Genomic DNA, 20,294 nt, shown 5'->3' on the forward strand with positions numbered 1-20,294 from the left:
TTCTCTCTAGAAAGCATAGGTATACACGGTGTATACATACCAAGTTGCCATCACAACCACATACAGATTAGCCATTGTCTGAATGCATCTTAACCTGCTCAACAACCCTGGTGACCCTTCTGCTAGACTTCCTTACAAAGATTCCAAAGCAAAATTATAGAAGCTGTAGTACGTGTTTCCAACTAATTGCAGATGCTTCAGTTTGGCTCATTTCTTGCTTGTTGATCTCTCCATCTGATAAATGTTCCTCTCCACATGAGCACCACAATTTTTCTCCTTGAAATGGTTTTTGGCTCACCAAACAATTCAGCTTTAGCATCATTTCCAACATGCTAACTTGGAATAATGGGACTGTCCTGCTCTTCCACAAACTCCAGCATATGCAACTGCTTTCTTCAGCCGGCATGACCTACATTACTCTAGAAAAACAACGAAGAATCTGGTGGCACCTTAAAGACTAAGATTTATTTGGGCATAAGCTTTCATGGGTAAAAAACCCACTTCTTCAGATGCATGGAGTGAAAATTACAGATGCAGGCATTATTACACATGAAGAGAAGGGAGTTACCTTACAAATGTATAATAATACCTGCATCTGTAATTTTCAATCCATGCGTCTGAAGAAGTGGGTTTTTTACCCACAAAAGCTTATGCCCAAATAAATCTGTTAGTCTTTAAGGTGCCACCGGACTCCTTGTTGTTTTTGCGGATGCAGACTAACATGGCCACCCCGATACATTACTCTAGGTAGCACCAATGCAACAGATGTAACAATGTTGCCTTCTAGGTTTATAACATAGGCTCCAATATGGAGTATTGAAAAAACTTCCCGCTAAATTATAATTGATCCTTTCCTGAAAGAAGCAAACAAGGTATCATAGAGGAACAAAAACAAAACAACAAACAGCCATTTGTTGTCCTGAGAAATCGAAAAGGTTATTATACTGAAGGATATCACCCATATAAACTGTATGATAAAACACATTTGAGGTGCTGAACTTCAAACAACTGAAAGGCTGTCTCCATTTGACCATGCAAGTTACTGTACCAAACATATATGATGTACCTGAGTATTGAGAGAAACTTTGGGACAAAGCTTGCATTTTATCTTTGTCCTCCAAGTTTCTATCTGCGCTCTGGGACTCTACTTTTTGCCACTTTTTCTTTGGATAATGAATCCATGCTTGAGGGCCTAGAGACTTTATGGAATGCTCTTCCAACTGTGGATTCAGTAGATCAACTAAAAGTAAGTGCTTGCCTAAACACAAAAGTTATACAAGCATGCTTTAGTCTTTCCCATCTTAAAAAAAAAAAAAAAACCACCACCTTTAATCCTACTTGTCTTTCCAACTACCATTCCTTTCATCTGTAAATTCATTGAACACACTGTCTACAATCACTGCCTGGAGTTCCTCTTCTCCAATTCCATCTTATACCACCTTCAATCCAGCTTCTGCCCTCAAAACTCCGCTGACCTTGCTCTCACCGAAGTCTCCAGTTACCTCTTCTTAGCCAAATCTCAGAACCAGTACACCATCCTCATTCTCCTTGACCTGTCAGCCGACTTTGAAATAGTCAACCAGGCTCTTCTTGCAGTCTTGTCCTGCCTTGGCTTCTATGAAACTTTACTCTCCCTGTTATTCTCCTACCTTTCTATTTGCGCCTTCTGTGTGTTCTTTAAAGTATGCCCCTCATCCCCCCTTCCGTGTTCCCACGGGGCTCTGTCCTTGGTCCCCTTTGCTCCCTCTAAATCTTATCTTTGTATAATCTCATCTGTAAATACAAGTTCTATCAGCATCTTTGTGCTGATGACCCTCAGGTCTCTCAACCACAGGCCTGTCTCCTTCTGTCCAAACTAAAATCTTAGCCTGTCTCTGATATCTCCTCATGGATATCCAGCTGTCAGATCAAGTTCAACATGGCTAAAAGAGCTCTTAATCTCCCACCACACATGATTTTCTTTTACAATCACTGTAGACACCACCACCAGCTTGCCTGTCCTATCGATCAGGCCCATGCTCCAGGTGTCATCTTCGACTTGGACCTCTCTCAGATCTTCACAACCAGGCTGTGTCTCAATCTTGCCAATTCTTTCTACATAACATCTAAGGTATAGCTTCTCATCCATCCACAAAGCTAAAACATTCATCCAGGCTGTCAACTTGCATCTCAATTAGTACAACATCCTTTTCTCTGGATATGACAAATGCAATCTTGCCGCACTGATATCCATTTAGAATTCTGCTGCAAAGATCACTTTCCTAGTTCAGCACTTTGAAACTGTCACCTCTCTTTTTACATCCTTTCACTGTCTTCCCTTCTCCTCTATCACATCAGACATAAGCTACTTGTTTTCACTTTGAAGGCCCTTCACAGCCAACCCACCCCCATCCACAAAGCTATCTAATTATCCTCCTTGAAATACCTCCTTTAAATGTTCTTTTGTCTTGATACCTACAAAAATCTTGACAAGAGTTAAGATGCTGGTGTACCAACACCACTGCCTATCATTCGGCTAGTATTGTCTCACTGTTTCCTTGTACTCCTCTGCTAGTATGTCTTTATCCATCGGATGTCTTATATTTAGGTTGCAAGCTCTCTGTCTTTATGTTTTGCATTTGCACAGGCCCTAGCACAATGGTTGATAACTAGGGCCCTTAGGCACTATGATAATACAAATAGCTAAAATGGTACAACCCCATTAGTGGGCATGCAATTTTATCAGTATAAAGGTGCTTATAATGGTACAGCTATTCCCATATGGGAAGGGGAATAAGTTATACTCCAGTATGAGACACCTTTACACTGATTAAAAAAAAACTAGGACTACTTCTGACACCTTAGAGGGCAAGCCAAATAAATTTGTTAGTCTCTAAGGTGCCAGAAGTACTCCTAGTTTTTTTTGCTGTTACAGACTAACATGGCTATCACTCTGAAACCTTTACACTGATAACTACAGCCACTCTAGGGGTTGTGTCAGTATAACTATTTTTGTAAAAGAGACTGATACAAAAAGTGTGCGTAGATCAGGCCTAAAAGATTGTTCTTAAGTAATCACGGAGCTTTATGTGAATTAAAAGATGACTTCACAATAACTAATATAACCAGAGACAGTTCATCTAATTGTTCAAACTTTGGTTCTTTTTCATGGTTTCCTTTTTTCATATTATGCTCACCTGTGTTTATCCCAAAAGTAATATTAATGAAGAAGGGCTTACATTCATTAAGTTAGGAAAGGATTGCATATTTGTCTTTTCAATGGCACATACCATAGCAAGAAAACGGAGGTCTTGACATTAAATAAGCTATGCTCTGAGTAAACAAGAAGGCCGCTATACAGTGCGGACTTGTCCAATAGTAAGACATTGCCAAGACTAGGGAGAGGGAAACCCAGAATAACCTCTGCCATTTACACTGCGGATCTCTTAAATCTCTCAAAATTTCAGAATCAGAAAAGTTGAGAGGAGGAATGTTTGTTTTTAAATAGAGTAAAAATAGTTACCATTAGGCTATATCGTTAACAGTTATTACTGAGTTTCATTTTTATACATCAACACCAGATCTGCTAGGATTTTTATTTACCCCTTTTTCTGTAAATTTTTATCTTTTACATACAAAAAGTATATATAAAATAATACCTAGCCTTTTGGTACGGTACCAATAGTATGTATAAATTTCTTTTTGCATTATTCCTGATATGGGACTATAGCAAAATATATTATTTGGATTGTCTAGAGAACGTTACTTGTCAGTTTTAGCAAAAACAAAATTTAAAGCAGCAGCAGAGTACAGAAACTAGGAGGAAGTAAAATAGCACTAAAGAGTAGAATGATAGGAATTAATATCAAAATCCTTGATAACAATATACTCTAATACAATACATCCACAATAGAAATAAGCTTTCTGACACAATACCTGTTGTGTGTCCATTTGTGCTATTTGAGTAAAAAGATCTTCACAAAATCTTGGAATTATTCCTAGTTCTTCACCAAATCCCATCATCCTGTAATTACAAAAGAATGTATACACACACACACACACACGTAGTTTTTTAAAAGATGATGTTTACATTTATCTGCCTAATGTAAATATTAATTATGTTGTAGTTAAGACCATATTACAGTTCAAATCCCAGATGCATTTCTAAATTATACAAATACTTAATTATAGAAACAAATCAAAGACTTTTTTTTTCTCATGAAAAAAAGTTATCGATACCTGACCTGGTGTATACAAACCAATTTATCCTCAGATTCCAAATTGAAGTTTATGGGCCTCCCTTTAAAGTCCTGTCTACCAGTCCAACTTCTTGAACTCATTACTACTAATTTTATGAAAAAGTCATACTTAACACATTTCAAAGTATACCAACATTTATAAAAATCAATGCATAGAGGCCAATTCACTTGAAAATCACAAGTTTGTTCAAAAATAAATCTGGCATAGTTGTTCCGATACTAATCACCTCATTATCTCCAGTTCATACCCTTCTTGATTTGAGTTTTTCATCTTTAGTTCAATTTAATTTCAGTTTCAATTTGAAAAAAACAGCCATTAACTCAGCTAGTAAATGTTTACATTCATAGCTGCAGTAGTAAAAAGAAATCTGTTCTGAAACTACAATCCCAGCACAGTACTAGTTTATGTCAAACATTAAAACGCTGTAAAATGTGACCTTGTTTAACATGAAAATGAGTACTGTCCTCTTCATTCTCCTCCCCTACATAGCTACTGAAAAACTTGTTTAAAAAAAAATCACATAGAATAGTTATTGTTCAAGTAGGAAGTACAGCATCTTGTATACTTCTACTGAAGAGCTATGCAATAGAGGAATCATAAATTAATCGAAGTCCCGCACAAGTGTTGTGCCAACATCTGAGAACTGTGAAGCCTAGTACAGAGAGGTACAAATCAATGTTTGCCAGAGAGAAAAATGACAGTTGGGAGAGAACAAGTCATTTTTAAGCTTTTAAGAAGGATGCTAGAAATATGACAATTTTATACTATAGAAAGTACTGAATGTGTCTGTTTTAGTCCACCTTTACTAAATACTGCAAGTCAAAATTGGGTTTTCAAAAGAATGACAAAAATTAAAAAAAAACAACACACTTCTGTCTAAATATTTTCAGTTACAACTTCTGCAAACAACAGCTCAAGACAATTATAACAGGAAAAGTTTAGCGGAAAAATAATCTCCCCCCCCCCCCCCATTTGTTTACTTTGTGCATTTGGCAGTATTTCGCATGTAGTCATTTTTACTCTTCCCTTGTAGTCCATTTCTCTGGATTGATGCGTGGGTGTTTGGAGAAGATTTGGGTGTTAAAGACAGTAAAAATACTTTACAAAAAAAGAAAAAGAGTTAGGCAAACTTGAGGCTTGTCTACACTACAAATGCTTGGCTGATCTAGCTATACTGGCACAGCTATCTCAGAAGAACCTCTACTGTAGGTGCAGCATGTGCCAACAGTTGTAGTTTTTTTGCATCTACACCGAGTTGCATCTACATCGGGGGTTTTGCCGGTCTAAAAGTATTGAAAAACAAAAAACAGCCCCTAGCCAATATAACTATGTTGCCAAAACTTTGCATAGACTAAGACTGCACTAAAAGTTAAGCTGACCTAACCCCCATTATAGACAGCGCTAGGTCAACAGAAGAATTCTTCTGTTCACCAAGCTATCATCTCTCTGGGAGGTCGATTAACTGAAGTGACAGAAGAACCCCTCCCGTCGCTGTAGCAAGTGTCTACACTGAAGTACTATTGTGGCGCTGTTGCAGCATTTCTAGTGAAGACAGCCTAACATTTGACTGTAAAACCACAAAAATGGGCTGAGGAAGTCAGTGGGAGATACATATGTGAAACTTTTTTAAAAAAAATTTACTAGATTTCCAGTTGAAAAGGTCTCTTTAAAATAAAATTCCCATTGACTTCCTTTAGATTAAATATTGGGGGGTGAGGGAGTGTGTGTTTTTTAAAAAGAAGATCAGGATCACCTTACAACATTCCTTCCTTTCATTCCTGAGAAACTATAGACGTAACTATTTCTGCTTATAGGGCTTCTTTAGTAAGCAGCATGCTCGCTATGATGTCCATTTCACAAAAAATTGTTAAACTACAACAAACAAAAAGGGTGGGATTTTCAGAAGCACTCAGCCTTAACCTTAACCTAAAAGTTCCCATTAACTTCACTGGGAGCCAAGTTAAGCCAGTGCTGACCTCTTCTGATAATCCCACATTACTTTACTATGTAAAGAAGAATCTTTTGGGGTTTGAGGCATTTCTGGACTAAAGCCTCTGTGGGTTTGATAAAGCTGCCTGCCAAGTGCTATTAATATCCTCTAGGCACATTGATACATGTTTGATTTTATTACACATACAACGCTGGAATTCAAATTGAAGATCCTTAGAAGACATACATTTAAGAACATACGAATGGCCCTACTGGGTCAGACCAAAGGTCCATTTAGCCCAGTATCCTGTCTTCCGATAGTGGCCAGTGCCAGGTGCCCCAGAGGGAATGAACACAACAGGTAATCATCAAGTGATCCATCCCCTGTCGCTCATTCACAGCTTCTGGCAAATGTTTGTTACTGCTTTTAAGATAACATTTTTTTCAGTATGGTTTTCTCAATATTGCCCAGCCAAACAATATTAATTCTGCTTTAGCTGAACCAAGTGCCCCAGACTTGAATTCATTAGATCAAAAAATGGAAGTAACATAGCCCTTGAAATAATAGCATAATAACATATTCAATTAATAGTATTTGTCCAGCTCTGATTATCTTAATTTCTATTATAAGTGTTAAATAGCAGATTTTCAAAAGCTTAACAACTCAATCATTTACAAGCCTATTTAAATTAGGCCTCTTTTAGCAAACCCAGGTGATTTATAAATTCGGCTCCAACAGAAACATTTCCAAATTATAACACTTGCAATGAAACTTACGTATATGATTTTCCAGAACCAGTCTGTCCATAAGCAAAAAGACAGGTGTTGTATCCCTCAAAGGCTCTTTCTAGGAGCGGTACTGCCAATGCCTTATATATCGTCTTCTGGCTGGCAAAGTTAGGATGACAGTGGTCAAAAGACCAGAATGAAAAGTCATAAATGAAGTCGTACACTTGTTTTGTTTCTGGATGTCGCACGACTGTCTCCTGGCCACTCATTGAGACCACTTGGGATGCTTTTTCTTTTCTCTCTCTGCATAAGACACAAAAACAAACTTTACAGATAAATGTAACATTAAAAACAAAGTATGTTATGGTGGTCAACTCAATCTATTTTGTGATCAATTATTTTCTAAAGAGCCAAGGTGTTTTACCTTTATGTAGAACATTATCATCTAAGAAAGAACTGTTTAATTTTGCAGAAAAAAAATAAACAAGTCTTTTACATGGAGCAGTGACCTATAACATTTTCTACCAGTGGTTGCCCATCCTAGCCTGAACTACATTAATGTGCTTTTTAATTTTTTTTTCTTTATTTAGAAAGAAATCAGATCTTTTCACATACATTATGTGTCAATCGAATGAACATCTTTAATAGAAGGACCATACTGCCTACCTGATATGTATAAAAAGGTTGTTTATGATACCACACATTTAATTCAGCTCAGTGTATAAAATAGACCTACGCTAAAATGAAAGATTGACTTTAAAATAAAGCTGAAGATTTTTAATATGGTTAAATAAAATACTTGCTACATCCTTTCTAACTATGCACTGTAACTGTTTGCCTAGTAGATCAACTGAAATGATTCAGGAAACTTTAGCAGTTAAACATAACTAACAAATTAAAAATTATATTACATTGCTTCTACCAAGATAATAACGATTCTTTTGAACATATACTGTAGAAACTATTTTAAACTGTCCAAATCAATCTCTGAAAACAGTTGATTACTAACCTGTCACTGAAGGGCCTTACTCGCACAGCCACAGTCACTTTACTGTTTTCTACTTTGAGAGGATTTTCGTCTGTGCAAGTGTTCTGAGCTACAGTTTTTATTTTAAGTGCAGCAGGTTGCATAAATATTTGACTCTCTTCTGCCCTGGCACTTCTACTTATGGACAAAGAGTTGGATGCATTGGTGTTCTTTTTCTGTGTAACTTGAAGACAAGGAGTCCTGTTCTTAAGAGTAGACGAAGCTGGACTTTTGGCATCCTGAAGAGTGCCACGCATTGGTGTAGCCTTTATTCCTTCTGTTGTACCACCGTTCCTAGGTGTTCTTTGTCTTTCCAAACTGCCATATTTAGCAACTGAATTTCCTATCCTTTCCTTTCCAGTCAGTTCATTAAAATTATCTTTTTCATTCAGCTTTACACCTGGGGTCCTGTTAACAAGTTTTGTTGCTATTAAATGTGCTGATCTAGGAACATCATTTTGAATTTTGGCATCAGCAATAGTTGTCCTATATTTCAAACATTTACTATTCTCATTTCCACTTGAACCATTAAGATTAGCAAGGGAATCTTTATTTTTCAGATCAGAGCATCTCTTTCCATTCATCTGACCTTCAACTAACTGAGTACTAGATTTAATGTAATGGGTGTTGTTAGTACTAATGCCTGGTGGAAATACATTTTTGTTGTTTGTCTGTGCAACAACAAAATCACTATTTTCTGTCCCAGGTTCACTGTTCTTATTGGTTTTATGTTTCTCTATTGATCCAGTCCGCATACGTCGCTGCAGGGTAAGTCTTCCATCTGTTTGGGTATTTTCAACGTCTTGTGCTGTGTTCTTCTCCAACTGTTTATCAATAGAAGTGGATATTTTGCTTGCTCCAGTTCTTCTCTGGAGAGTTAACCTACCTTCAGGTTTAAATGTAACTGAAGTATCACCTGCATTTTTACAGGCAGAAATCACATAGGTCCTATTTATTTCTTTGGTCTTAGTCAGAGAGAGAGAGAGAGAATTATCTTTTTCATTTTCTGGTCCCTGTGATTTAAGCTGCTGTCCAAACCTGTTGCTTTTAGGAAAGGTATTTTGTGGAGGATTGTTTTGGAAAGAAGAAACACCAAGCACATCCGTGTGGTTTCTAGTAGGAACTGTGTATATGGGCATTTTGGCTTCAAGCACGTTTTAATTTTAGGATTTAAAATATACACCCAAGCATTTCCTGAGAGATTAACTTGATTTTTAATTTTATCTTCTCTACAATCAAGTGAGCCACCATCCAGCTTTTACATGGAATCTGTAAAAGTAAAGCAAACATTTATTTTTATCCTGAAGAATGCAAGTTATTTTTACTACAATGTATTCAAGTCCTTTGTTGGGTAATATATATTCAGTCTAATGTTTAAAGTAAATGATATCCCCCCCTTCTACCTCACACACAAAACACACATTTGATTAAAATGCTACTGGCCACAACATTGAGAATCATTGCAATAGGGTGAGGTGCAAACTTTTATACTGGTGACCCCTTTCACATAGCAAGCCTCTGAGTGCAACCCCCCCTTATGAATTAAAACCACTTTTTTATATATTTAACACCATTATAAATGCTCAAGGCAAAGCAGGGTTTGGGGTGGAGGCTGACAGCTCGCGACCCCCTCATAATAACCTTATGACCTCCTGAGGGGTCCCAACCCCCAGTTTGAGAACTCCTGCCCTATTGGATGCAGGTTTGGCTAGAGTGAGTCACACATTTGTGACAAATTGTGATTTTTGCAATTCACGTCTAAGAGAATGTCTACACTGCAATCGGAGGTATAATTTGAAGCTCAAGTAGGCATACCTGTATCAGCTTTAATTTAGCTCAATGGTTCTCAACCAGGGGTACGTGTACACTTGGGGGTACGCAGAGGTCTTCCAGGGTGTACATCAACACATCTAGATATTTGCCTAGTTTTACAACAGATGACATAAAAACCACTAGCGAAGTCAGTACAAACTAAACTTTCATATGACTTGTTTCTACTGCTCTATATACTATACACTGAAATGTAAGTAAAATATTTATAGTCCAATTGATTTTTTTATAATTATATGGTAAAAAGGAGAAAGTAAGCAATTTTTCAGTAATCATGTGCTGTGACACTTAGTATTTTTATGTCTGATTTTGTAAGCAAGGAGGTTTTAAGTGAGGTGTAACAAATCAGATGCCTGAAAGTGGTACAGTTATCTGGAAAGGTTGAGAGCTACTCATCTAGCTAGTTCACTAAAAATAGCAGGGAAGATGCAGTGATGCAGGCTTCAGCACAGGCTAGGAACACAAGTAGGTACCCAGGGTTCTGGGCAGGTTTAGACAGCCCATTCTGAAGCCAATAGCACCACTTCTTCACAGCTGCTCTTAGCCGTGTTAGCTAGATTAAAGCTATTGTGGGTACGACTACATGAGCTACAATCACACCTCTTAGAGTAGTGTAGATGTATCCTAAAAATTAAACACAGATCCTAAACAAGGTCCAGATGGTACAAAATGCAGTAGTCCAACTTAGTAACACTGGTCACCATGGGCATGTCACCCTGTTGCTCTACTCTTTACACCAGTTCCCAGTTGAAGAAAATCCAATTTAAGGGCTCTTCTCCTGATAGTCAAAGTCCTCCATGGAATGACCTCTAGCAACCTAAGAAACTGCCTCTCCCGCTATCATGATATTTTCCCACATCTAAATTCCACTGGCACTATCAATCAAAAGGAGGAAGCCTGTGAATGTAGGAAGTAGATCTTTTACAGGAACTGTACCTAGACTGAAAGAAAAGGAGTACTTGAGGCAATTCACAACCAGAAAAAATAAGAATGACTAGTAACTATACTATGTTCAGAATCAAATGCAGATCTATATAGCTTATTTCCCCCTCCCTATGTCCCACACACATACACAACAGAGAAGGGGGAAAAAACGCCTCCAATTAATCAAGCTATGTCTCCTAGGATGGCAAAGGTAGACAATTTTTGTTTTTTCTATTTTTTAAAAGACTCAGGAGGCACTCAAGCACTATAGTGTTGGGGTCCATGATGTAAGTTACCACATAGATTTGACAGATCAGACACACTCAGATGTGTGTCACTCCTGATTATGCAACATTTTAGGTGTGATCTGATTATATAGTGCCTTCAATCATCCAGATGTATCACCTGGAATTTCAAAGAGGCACAACCACCTTAGGTGTCCAACTGCTATTAAAAGTCAATATGAGCTGGATGCCTAACTCCCTTAGGTCCCTTTGAAAATTGCAGATATTTTACCTAGCAACACAGGCCAAAGAGTATTTTATCAACATGTATTTTGTATTCTATCTAAATATATTGCTAATATATCTTTGAGGTGGATGGGCTGTATACAGAGAGTGAGGAAGGTTGACATGATAGCAGGGTTGGTTAAGACTAAAAGTTTAAAATCCATCCCTTTTTAACTGTGGTTTTTGTTTTTGAATTTGATAGTGAGAAAAACCTTAATTTTCTTCCTATAGTTAATTGCTCTCTCCAGTTCTGCACTTTTCATTACAGGACAAAGTTTACATAGCTCAAATGCTGCAAAGAGAGTAAAATGCCAAAACAAAACCTATTAGCCAGCCATCAGCTTGATGTGAGAAACTACTTCTATAGTATTTGGAGTTTGCACAACAAAGAGATTTGAGAGTGTCCCCTTTGAGCAATGATTTATGTTATATGCTTTTGGATCATTTACTACTATGGTCTCTAAATTATCCTTATTTCATTTTGATTTGGCTTTAAAAATGCTTAAGATTGAAGATACATGATCTTTCTTGTTCCAATATAATTTGTAACTACTTAAGGAATATTACTTCTGCAGCAAGATTAATCTCTCAGTTTATTGCTGCTTTCATTTTATGAATTTTTGACAAAATAAGTAATAAAGAAAATATACATTTGTAACTGAGCTATTTGTTTAGATATAAAATTCAAGTGTTCAAAATTAGGTTAAAGCTTAAACAGATCAATGAGCTATTACTATATTCACCAAATCTATTCTCTTCAGAAAAAGCCTGTCAGATAAGGTTACAATTTTTGTATAGTCACAAACTTTCACTTTTATGCCCCAAATTCAACTGCATCCCCAGCCCTGCACAAATGCAGTGGTGCAAGCCTATGAACTATCGCCAGTACTAGTACGCATTTTGTAAAGATACGTTTGGCCATAACAAGTCAAGACTACCGTATTTCCCCAAATGTAATTTTAACAAAATAAAGATCCCAATACTGGCAACAGATGCAATACTCTGTTGGCTGAGAGTGCTTGGTTTGGGAAGGCCAGGCAACCATTCCTTTCCCCCTTCACAGCTGTCTCAATGGAGTCAACAGCCTCTCGCCCACGGAACAGCAACTTTCATGCATTCCTGTTTTTCCGGAGAAGGTAACCCATTAGCCAACCGCATTGCGAGGCACGGCGAGATCTGAGGTGGGTCCGTTTGGGGCCCTCTTTTAGAAGGCAGAGCTCCCTGGAAGGGCAGGCCCTAAGGCAGCAGCTCGGGGCTGACTCCAGCCACTTGTAGACGCTGCGGCTGCCGGTGGCTAACGGGGTAGTCTGTGCACTAAGCGCGGGCTCCCTGGGCTCGGCAAAACAGGGCCCCACTAGGGCCTCAAGGCAGTTGCCCTGCACCTGGCCGGGTGCGTCAGGGGGCCGTTAGCAAGGCCCCGAGGCATTCAAAGCAGGCACAAATGACCGTACTTCCCCATATCAACAGGGGGAAGAGTCTATTCCACTAGCCCACTCGTAGCCCCCGCACCACTAGAGAAGGGCCCCGGCTTAGGGAGGGAGAGCGGACAGCTCCCGGGGTACCAAACCCCATCTGCGGGGGGAATGAGAGGAGGGCTCCTCCACTGGGAGACTAGCCCACCCCCGGCCTCCGCACAGCTACCTCACTTACCTGCCCCCAGGCAAGCGCGCCAGCGGCCGCCGCCCTCCGGCGCCCTGTTCGAATGCGCCGCGCCGCCCGCGATTGGCTACAGCCCTGGTCGCGTCATACGCAGCACGGCCGGGGCGGGCCCTAGCAGTTGTCTGGGGAACGGTCTTCCCTGCTGCGGCCTGGGCGCTCATGCTCTGGGGAGCCGGGAGATCGCTGCCGGCCCCAGGGCGGGGGGCTCCCCAGCGCGCCGGAGTCTGCCCCCAGGGAACCCCCTGCCCGAATGTCCTGCTCCTCCCAAGGGCTTTGTGATAGAATGACCTTGCGCGCTGAAGCAATTGGCCTTCCGTGGGAAAGCAGGTGAAACCCTCCTTCGCACCGTGCAAGGTTTAGGAGCAAGAGAGGCAGGGCACCCTCAAGCAACCGCTAAGAATTTCCTTTGAATATTTGTTCTCACTTTTCTTTTTAACGAGCCGTTTGGAAGCTGGGAGAAAGCTCCCCACCTGAAAGTGTCCCTGCCAGTCTTGAAAAGGAGGACTTGTGGCACCTTAGAGACTAACCAATTTATTTAAGCATAAGCTTTCCTGAGCTACAGCTCTGTAACCAGAGCGATCACTTAAGGTGAACTATTACCAGCGGGGAGGGGGGGCGGGGGACCCTTTTGTAGTGATAATCAAGGTGGGCCCCCTTTCCAGCAGTTGACAAGAACGTCTAAGGAAGGGGGGGCGGGGGGGTGTCTTTTATGGACACAAATCAGACGTCAAGAATTATAACATTCAAAAACCAGTTGGAGAACACTTCAGTCTCTCCGGTCACTCGATTACAGACCTAAAAGTGGCAATACTTCAACAAAAAAACTTCAAAAACAGACTCCAAGGAGAGACTACTGAATTGGAATTAATTTGCAAACTGGATACAATTAATTTAGGCTTGAATAGAGACTGGCAGCGGATGGGTCATTTCACAAAGTAAAACCCGATTTCTCCATATTTATCCCTCCTTTGCCCCCCACTGTTCCCTCAAGCATTCTTGTCAACTGCTGGAAATGGCCCACCTTGATTATCACTACAAAAGGTTTTCTTCCCTCCCCCCCCCCCCCCTTGCTGGTAATAACTCATCTTAAGTGATCACTGTGGTTACAGTGTGTATGGTAACACCCATTGTTTCATGTTCTCTATGTATACATATCTCCCCACTGGTTTCAGAGTAACAGCCCTGTTAGTCTGTATTCACAAAAAGAAAAGGAGTACTTGTGGCACCTTAGAGACTAACCAATTTATTTGAGCATGAGCTTTCGTGAGCTAGTGAGCTGTAGCTCACGAAAGCTTATGCTCAAATACATTGGTTAGTCTCTTAGGTGCCACAAGTACTCCTTTTCTTTTTGCAAATACAGACTAACAGGGCTGCTACTCTGAAACCTGCCATTCTTGGCTCTTATCCCATCTCCCCTGCTCTGCACCATTTTCAGCAACTCACACAAACGTTAGCACCTGCTTCCAGGCTGCTCCATACACAAATACCCTCTCTGAGCTGGCCCCCTAAGGCCAGAGCCTTCTCTTTCAGATCTGTGCTCAGGACCTCCCTGTGCTACAAATCCTATAATAAATCAATCTATTACTAGTTGCTAGGTTGAGCTGCTGATTAAGATAGTTGATACTTCATTTATAACTAGCTACTGAAAGCCTGTGCTGTTACCCCACTGTGATTCATAAAGCCGTGTGTGTAAAAAAAAAACCTGCAAATGGCAGAGACCTTAAAACTAGTGGTGAAGAGTATTCAGAGCATGTACAAATGGTTAGGCAATAAATCTTTTTTGAATGGTCAAAGATTACTTCTGCTACCTTGCATCTGATTTTAAGAAAAATATAAACATTACTAAGATTTTGCAGTACCTATGAGATAAAAAGTAGTTAGATTTGAGTCATACTTTTTTTTTAAAAGTGTATATATATATATATATACACACACACATTGAAATTATGGATGACAAGATATTAATCCACAAAAGGAAGGGCTTTCTGAGTTAATGTAGCAGCGAGAAACTGCTGAATTGGAATTCATTTGCAAATTGGATACTATTAATTTAGGCTTAAATAGAGACTGGGAGTGGCTAAGTCATTATGCAAGGTAGCCTATTTCCCCTTGTTTTTTCCAACCCCCCCCCCCCCCCCAGATGTTCTGGTTTAACTTGGATTTTAACTTGGATTTAAACTTGGAGAGTGGTCAGTTTGGATAAGCTATTGCCAGCAGGAGAGTGAGTTTGTGTGTGTGTGTGTGTCCCTGGGGAAGAAAAAAAAAAAGGGGGGGGGGTGAGAAAGCCTGGATTTGTGCTGGACATGGCCCACCTTGATTACCATGCACATTGTAGGGAGAGTGGTCACTTTGGATGAGCTATTACCAGCAGGAGAGTGAGTTTGTGTGTGTATGGGGGTGGGGGGGTGAGAAAACCTGAATTTGCGCTGGAAATGGCCCACCTTGATTATCATGCACATTGTAGGGAGAGTGGTCACTTTGGATGAGCTATTACCAGCAGGATAGTGAGTTTGTGTGTGTGGTTTTTGGAGGGGGGTGAGGGGGTGAGAGAACCTGGATTTGTGCAGGAAATGGCCCAACTTGATTATCATGCACATTGTGTAGAGAGTTGTCACTTTGGATGGGCTATTACCAGCAGGAGAGTGAATTTGTGTGTGGGGGGGTGGAGGGTGAGAAAACCTGGATTTATGCTGGAAATGGCCCAACCTGATGATCACTTTAGATAAGCTATTACCAGCAGGACAGTGGGGTGGGAGGAGGTATTGTTTCATATTCTCTGTGTGTATATAAAGTCTGCTGCAGTTTCCACGGTATGCATCCGATGAAGTGAGCTGTAGCTCACGAAAGCTCATGCTCAAATAAATTGATTAGTCTCCAAGGTGCCACAAGTACTCCTTTTCTTTTTGTGAGTTAATGTCATACCCTTAACATTTAGTATAGTATATAGTGTACCAATTTAACTGATACCTTCTCTGTTGAAAGATTCTATCCTTCCCTTCCAAATGAACTCAGTGGTTTGTTTTTGCTTTTTCCCATATCTGGGAAATAATCCTATTAATCAATAATCCTATTATTGTTTGCAAATTCCCTTTTCTTAAGTGCCATACAATTCAAACTGATATGCCTTTGCCAGGCGTGATCAACTCCATAACATTTTCTTCAGAGGGCTCCAGTGAAATCATTTTGACAATATAAAGTCATTGTCATATATCAGTTACATCCCACAAGAGATGAAGAGGCAACTTCCATCTGAAGCAAACCTAGTTCAGCTCAAACTGAATCAATTGTCCAAAGATTTCTTTTGGCTCAGATAAATAGAGCTGCTTCCTTCAGACCACAAGGATCTTTGTTTAAGACTTGGCTTTAGGATAAGCCACCAGATGCAGTACGGCGCTTGTCTAATTGTTTATGTCTGATCTGGTGTCTGGCCGACAATTGGGGGACAAAACAAATCATATAATCTATCTCAATTAAGAATAATAACCCTTCCACTACTCTACTCTTTCTCTACATTAAGAAAACATTATAATCCAGGGTTTTTTTTAATTTAGTTATTGCTTCATATTGAGCAAAATTACCAATTATTCTCCCACAAAATTTCCACAGAAAATAATCCTAAAAACAGGACAGTAAAGCTGTGTTCTATACATACTATATGCAAATACAATATCCCACCCACGTTCTTTACTAGAAAAATACTGTTAGCTGTTTCGGTTATCAGAATATTCATCAGTTGCATAATCTTATATGTTCTGAGTAGTTTTCCAGTTGGTCTTAAAGCATTCAGCTCTGTTATAGGGCAGGTAAAACAAAACAGCTGGTATTCAGAAATATTGTACATCGGCCAAACTAAAATACAAGACAAGGTAAAAATATGCCAGCAGAGGGAGACAAAAGGAAGGATAAAGTTCAAAAGCAGCAGCACAGTAAAACAAGACATGACTGTTTTCCTAATCTTAATCAAACTATGTTAACAAAGCAGTATCTGGAACACGGTACAAATCAGGATGAAATATTAAATACAATATTTTAGCATAAATATTAGTATTTGGCACTGATCAAATGAAAAATAATTTAAAATGTAAACATAGCATTCAAACTTGGAAGGGTTAAATTCTGGTAAGTGCAGACAGTGCTGTGTCATTTCCAGTACGTGCATATGCACATTCACACAAATCTTGTCTACATGAGAACATCCAGGAAACTTAATTTGAATTAACTAAAGATGTTAATTTGAAATGGGTTAATTAAACATTCTCTGTTATTCAGAATTAGTGCCCTTAATTTGGTGTAGTTTAATTGACTCTGGAATTGAATTAAGGTCACTTTAATTCTGAATGAGGATGTTCAGACTGGGTTAATGTGGTTTCACTAATCCACTTCAAATTCACACATTTAGTTAATTTGGATTAATTTTCCTGCATGTCCTCATATAAACAACCTCATACAAGACAAAAGCAGTATTGATAATGTATTGGTATTCTGGCTGTTAACCTGAAGAGGGCACCCCTTCTGAAGTTCCTAAACTGTGGCCCATGGACCACTGGTGATCATATAACAGCTGTTTTTGTTTTGAAATGAGACAAATGGAATAGATTAGTGGGGGGAAATGAAATAGAGCACAAACAGAGAATGACAACTTTCTTCAAAAAGGACAAAATATTTAATGCACTAAAGAGAGCTAAAACTACATAATTTCCTAATGATACTCTTGTTGCCACAGGGATGTTATGTTATGACTGGGAGGGTAGGTGTCTGCAAGACAACTGCTAAGAAGCGGTTCATACTATAAATTAGAGAACTACTGATATATAAGTAGGAATAAATAGCACAGTAGCAGTGCCTAGGAGCAACATCTATAGCAGGTCAAGGTGGCCAGCTGGTGAAACATGTGGACAATAACCCCTTACCTCCATTATGCCACTCCATAACTCCAGTTTTAGAGGTCCACTAAGAAAAGGTTCTTTACAGTATTTCAGGGGATGCAGGATTGGGGAAGACATGTTCCTCTGTTTTTTTGCATACCACATAAAAAGGAACCGATGTCTTTGTGAATTCCATATTGGATTATTGTCTGAGATTTCCTTGAAGACCATCCGGAAGTTTTAGATAATGCATTAGGATGGACATGGAACATGTGTCACTTTATCACCAGAGATTGCAATGGCTTCCAATTAGTCTCCAGCTGCAATTTAAAGGTGCTGTGTTCTCAATAAAGCACTATATAATGTAGCTGCTGATAATTTCTGAGATTACTCTCTCCCTCTTTATCATCTCAGTTGAGATAAGTGGGTGCACTTTCTGCTAAAAGATCTTAGATTTGAATTGCAGTGGCCTGGAGGGAAGGCTGTATTTAAATTTGTTTCCAGGATAGGTCTGAAAAAGCCAATCTTTTGAGATTCAGGGTATAGTACAAAGCTCTATTTATTCCATTCGTGGGCTGCTGCGATGACACGGAGTGAGCTGTGGTCGGTGTGAAATAGGTTTTATGTTTGTTTTTTTGCTTTTATCAACATTAGTTTTAATTGTGTTTTTACATGTGTCCAGACGCTTGCAAAGGATGCATTTTTATAAACCAAAAGATATATATATATTATATATATCTAACACAAAACAACTTACTTTTGAGCTATCTTCAACCAGCGGGTTACTTTAGTACGAATGCAGACACTAAATAAAGATCTGCCTACATAGCAAATATGTGTTGTCTTTCCAGAGGAAAAAGGCATGTTTCCATAAACCTCTGTTTTCATGTACTGTATAATTCCACACCCATCCACATGCCTATACAAGTTTACATAAGACTTCAATTTTCCTGTACTTATTCAGCATTCATTCTGTAGTCTGACTCACTCAGAAAAAATGCCTGAGTAGGATAAGAGTTGTGTTTTTTTAAAATAGGATGGATAAAAATGGACTGTTCTCTCCTGAAGTTTCATTAATGATGGGAAGATGGTACTTTATTCTGTAATGAACTTGGTTTTTAAAAGACACTGCAGGGTTTGGGCAATATACACAAAATAAATTTAAAATATTAATTGATGGGTTTTTATTGAAGGGAATTAAAAGGCTTTGTTGACAGAATCTCTTGCAATAGTTTTAGCATATAGGACCACACGCCGGCAAACAGCTATGCACACGCTAAATTTAAGTTCATATGTAGTGCTCTTGAAGATTGGGCCACATCCCCAGCTGATGTAAATTGTCAAACTCCATTGCTTTAATGCAACTACAAAAATTTAAACAAATTAAGGATCTGGCCCAATGAGACTACTGTGCTTAAATGTAAGCATTTCTTTAAGAGATTGCAGGATCAGAGCCTAGAGAACCAGATTCAATCCTGTTGAGGTCAAGAGCATTTGAAAACTGCTTCCCTGCATGATCTATCTGATTCTGTTGGGGTTTTTTTAGGGCTGTCAAGCATTTAAAAAAAAACTGATTGTGATTAATCGCACTGTTAAATAATAATAGAATACCATTTATTTAAATATTTTTGGATGTCTTCTACATTTCCAAATATATTGATTTCAATTACAAAACAGAATATAAAGTGAGCAGTGTACACTTTGTATTTATTTTTGATTACAAGTATTTGCACTGTAAAAAACCAAAACATATAGTATTTTTCAATTAAACTAATACAAGTACTGTAATGCAATCTCTTTATCATGAACATTAAACTTACAAATGTAGAATTATGTACAAAAAAATGCATTCAAAAATAAAACAGTGTAAAACTTAAGAGCCTACAAGTCCACTCAGTCCTACTTCTTGTTCAGCCAATCACTCAGACAAACAAGTTGGTTTACATTTGCAGGAGAAAATGCCTCCCACTTCTTGTTTACAATGTCACCTGAAAGTGAGAACAGGCATTCTCCGGGCACTATTGTAGCTGGCGTCACAAGATATTTACGTGCCAGATGCGCTAAAGATTCATATGTCCCTTCATGCTTCAACCACCATTCCAGGGGACATATGTCCATGCTGATGACTGGTTCTGCTCAATAACAATCCAAAGCAGCGTGGACCAACGCATGTTCATTTTCATCCTCTGAGTCAGATGCCACCAGCAGAAGGTTTTCTTTTATGGTGGTTGAGGTTCGGAAGTTTCTGCATCTGAGTGTTGCTCTTTTAAGACTTCTGAAAGCATGCTCCACACCCCGTCCCTCTCAGATTTTGGAAGGCACTTCAGATTCTTAAACCTTGGGTCCAGTGCCGTAGCTATCTTTAGAAATCTCACATTGGTACCTTCTTTGCGTTTTGTCAGATCTGCAGCGGAAGTGTTCTTAAAATGAACAACATGTGCTGGGTCTTCATCCAAGACTGCTATAACATGAAACATATGGCAGAATGTGGGTAAAACAGAGCAGGGGACATACAATTCTCCCCCAGGGAGTTCAGTCACAAACTGAATTAACATTTTTTTTTAACTAGTATCATCAGCATGG

At 39.1% G+C, this 20,294-nt stretch overlaps 2 protein-coding genes across 6 annotated transcripts in view; both read right to left on the bottom strand.

Annotated features, from left to right (window-relative positions):
• The window catches only part of KIF14 (kinesin family member 14), a 69,333-nt gene extending 59,493 nt beyond the window's left edge, over positions 1-9,840 (bottom strand). The window contains exons 1-4 of the mRNA XM_084636438.1: positions 9,740-9,840; positions 7,907-9,193; positions 6,946-7,200; positions 3,916-4,003 (exon numbers count right to left, since the gene is read on the bottom strand). Of these exons, the coding sequence (XP_084492564.1) occupies positions 3,916-4,003; positions 6,946-7,200; positions 7,907-9,063 (1,500 nt within the window). The 5' untranslated portion in view covers positions 9,064-9,193; positions 9,740-9,840. The remainder of the gene's footprint in view (positions 1-3,915; positions 4,004-6,945; positions 7,201-7,906; positions 9,194-9,739) is intronic.
• Positions 9,841-19,499: 9,659 nt separating this feature from the next.
• DDX59 (DEAD-box helicase 59) overlaps positions 19,500-20,294 on the bottom strand; it is a 58,863-nt gene continuing 58,068 nt past the window's right edge. For 3 of the 5 annotated variants that reach the window (XM_084637450.1, XM_084637448.1, XM_084637449.1), the window contains exon 9: positions 19,500-20,172. In XM_084637450.1, coding sequence (XP_084493576.1) covers positions 19,931-20,172 — 242 coding nt within the window. In that variant the 3' untranslated portion in view covers positions 19,500-19,930. The remainder of the gene's footprint in view (positions 20,173-20,294) is intronic. The other 2 variants (XM_084637451.1, XM_084637447.1) reach the window with 2 other exon arrangements.

The sequence above is a fragment of the Lepidochelys olivacea genome, assembly GCF_965140295.1.
Source record: "Lepidochelys olivacea isolate rLepOli2 genome assembly, chromosome: 8".
NCBI lineage: Eukaryota > Metazoa > Chordata > Testudines > Cheloniidae > Lepidochelys > Lepidochelys olivacea.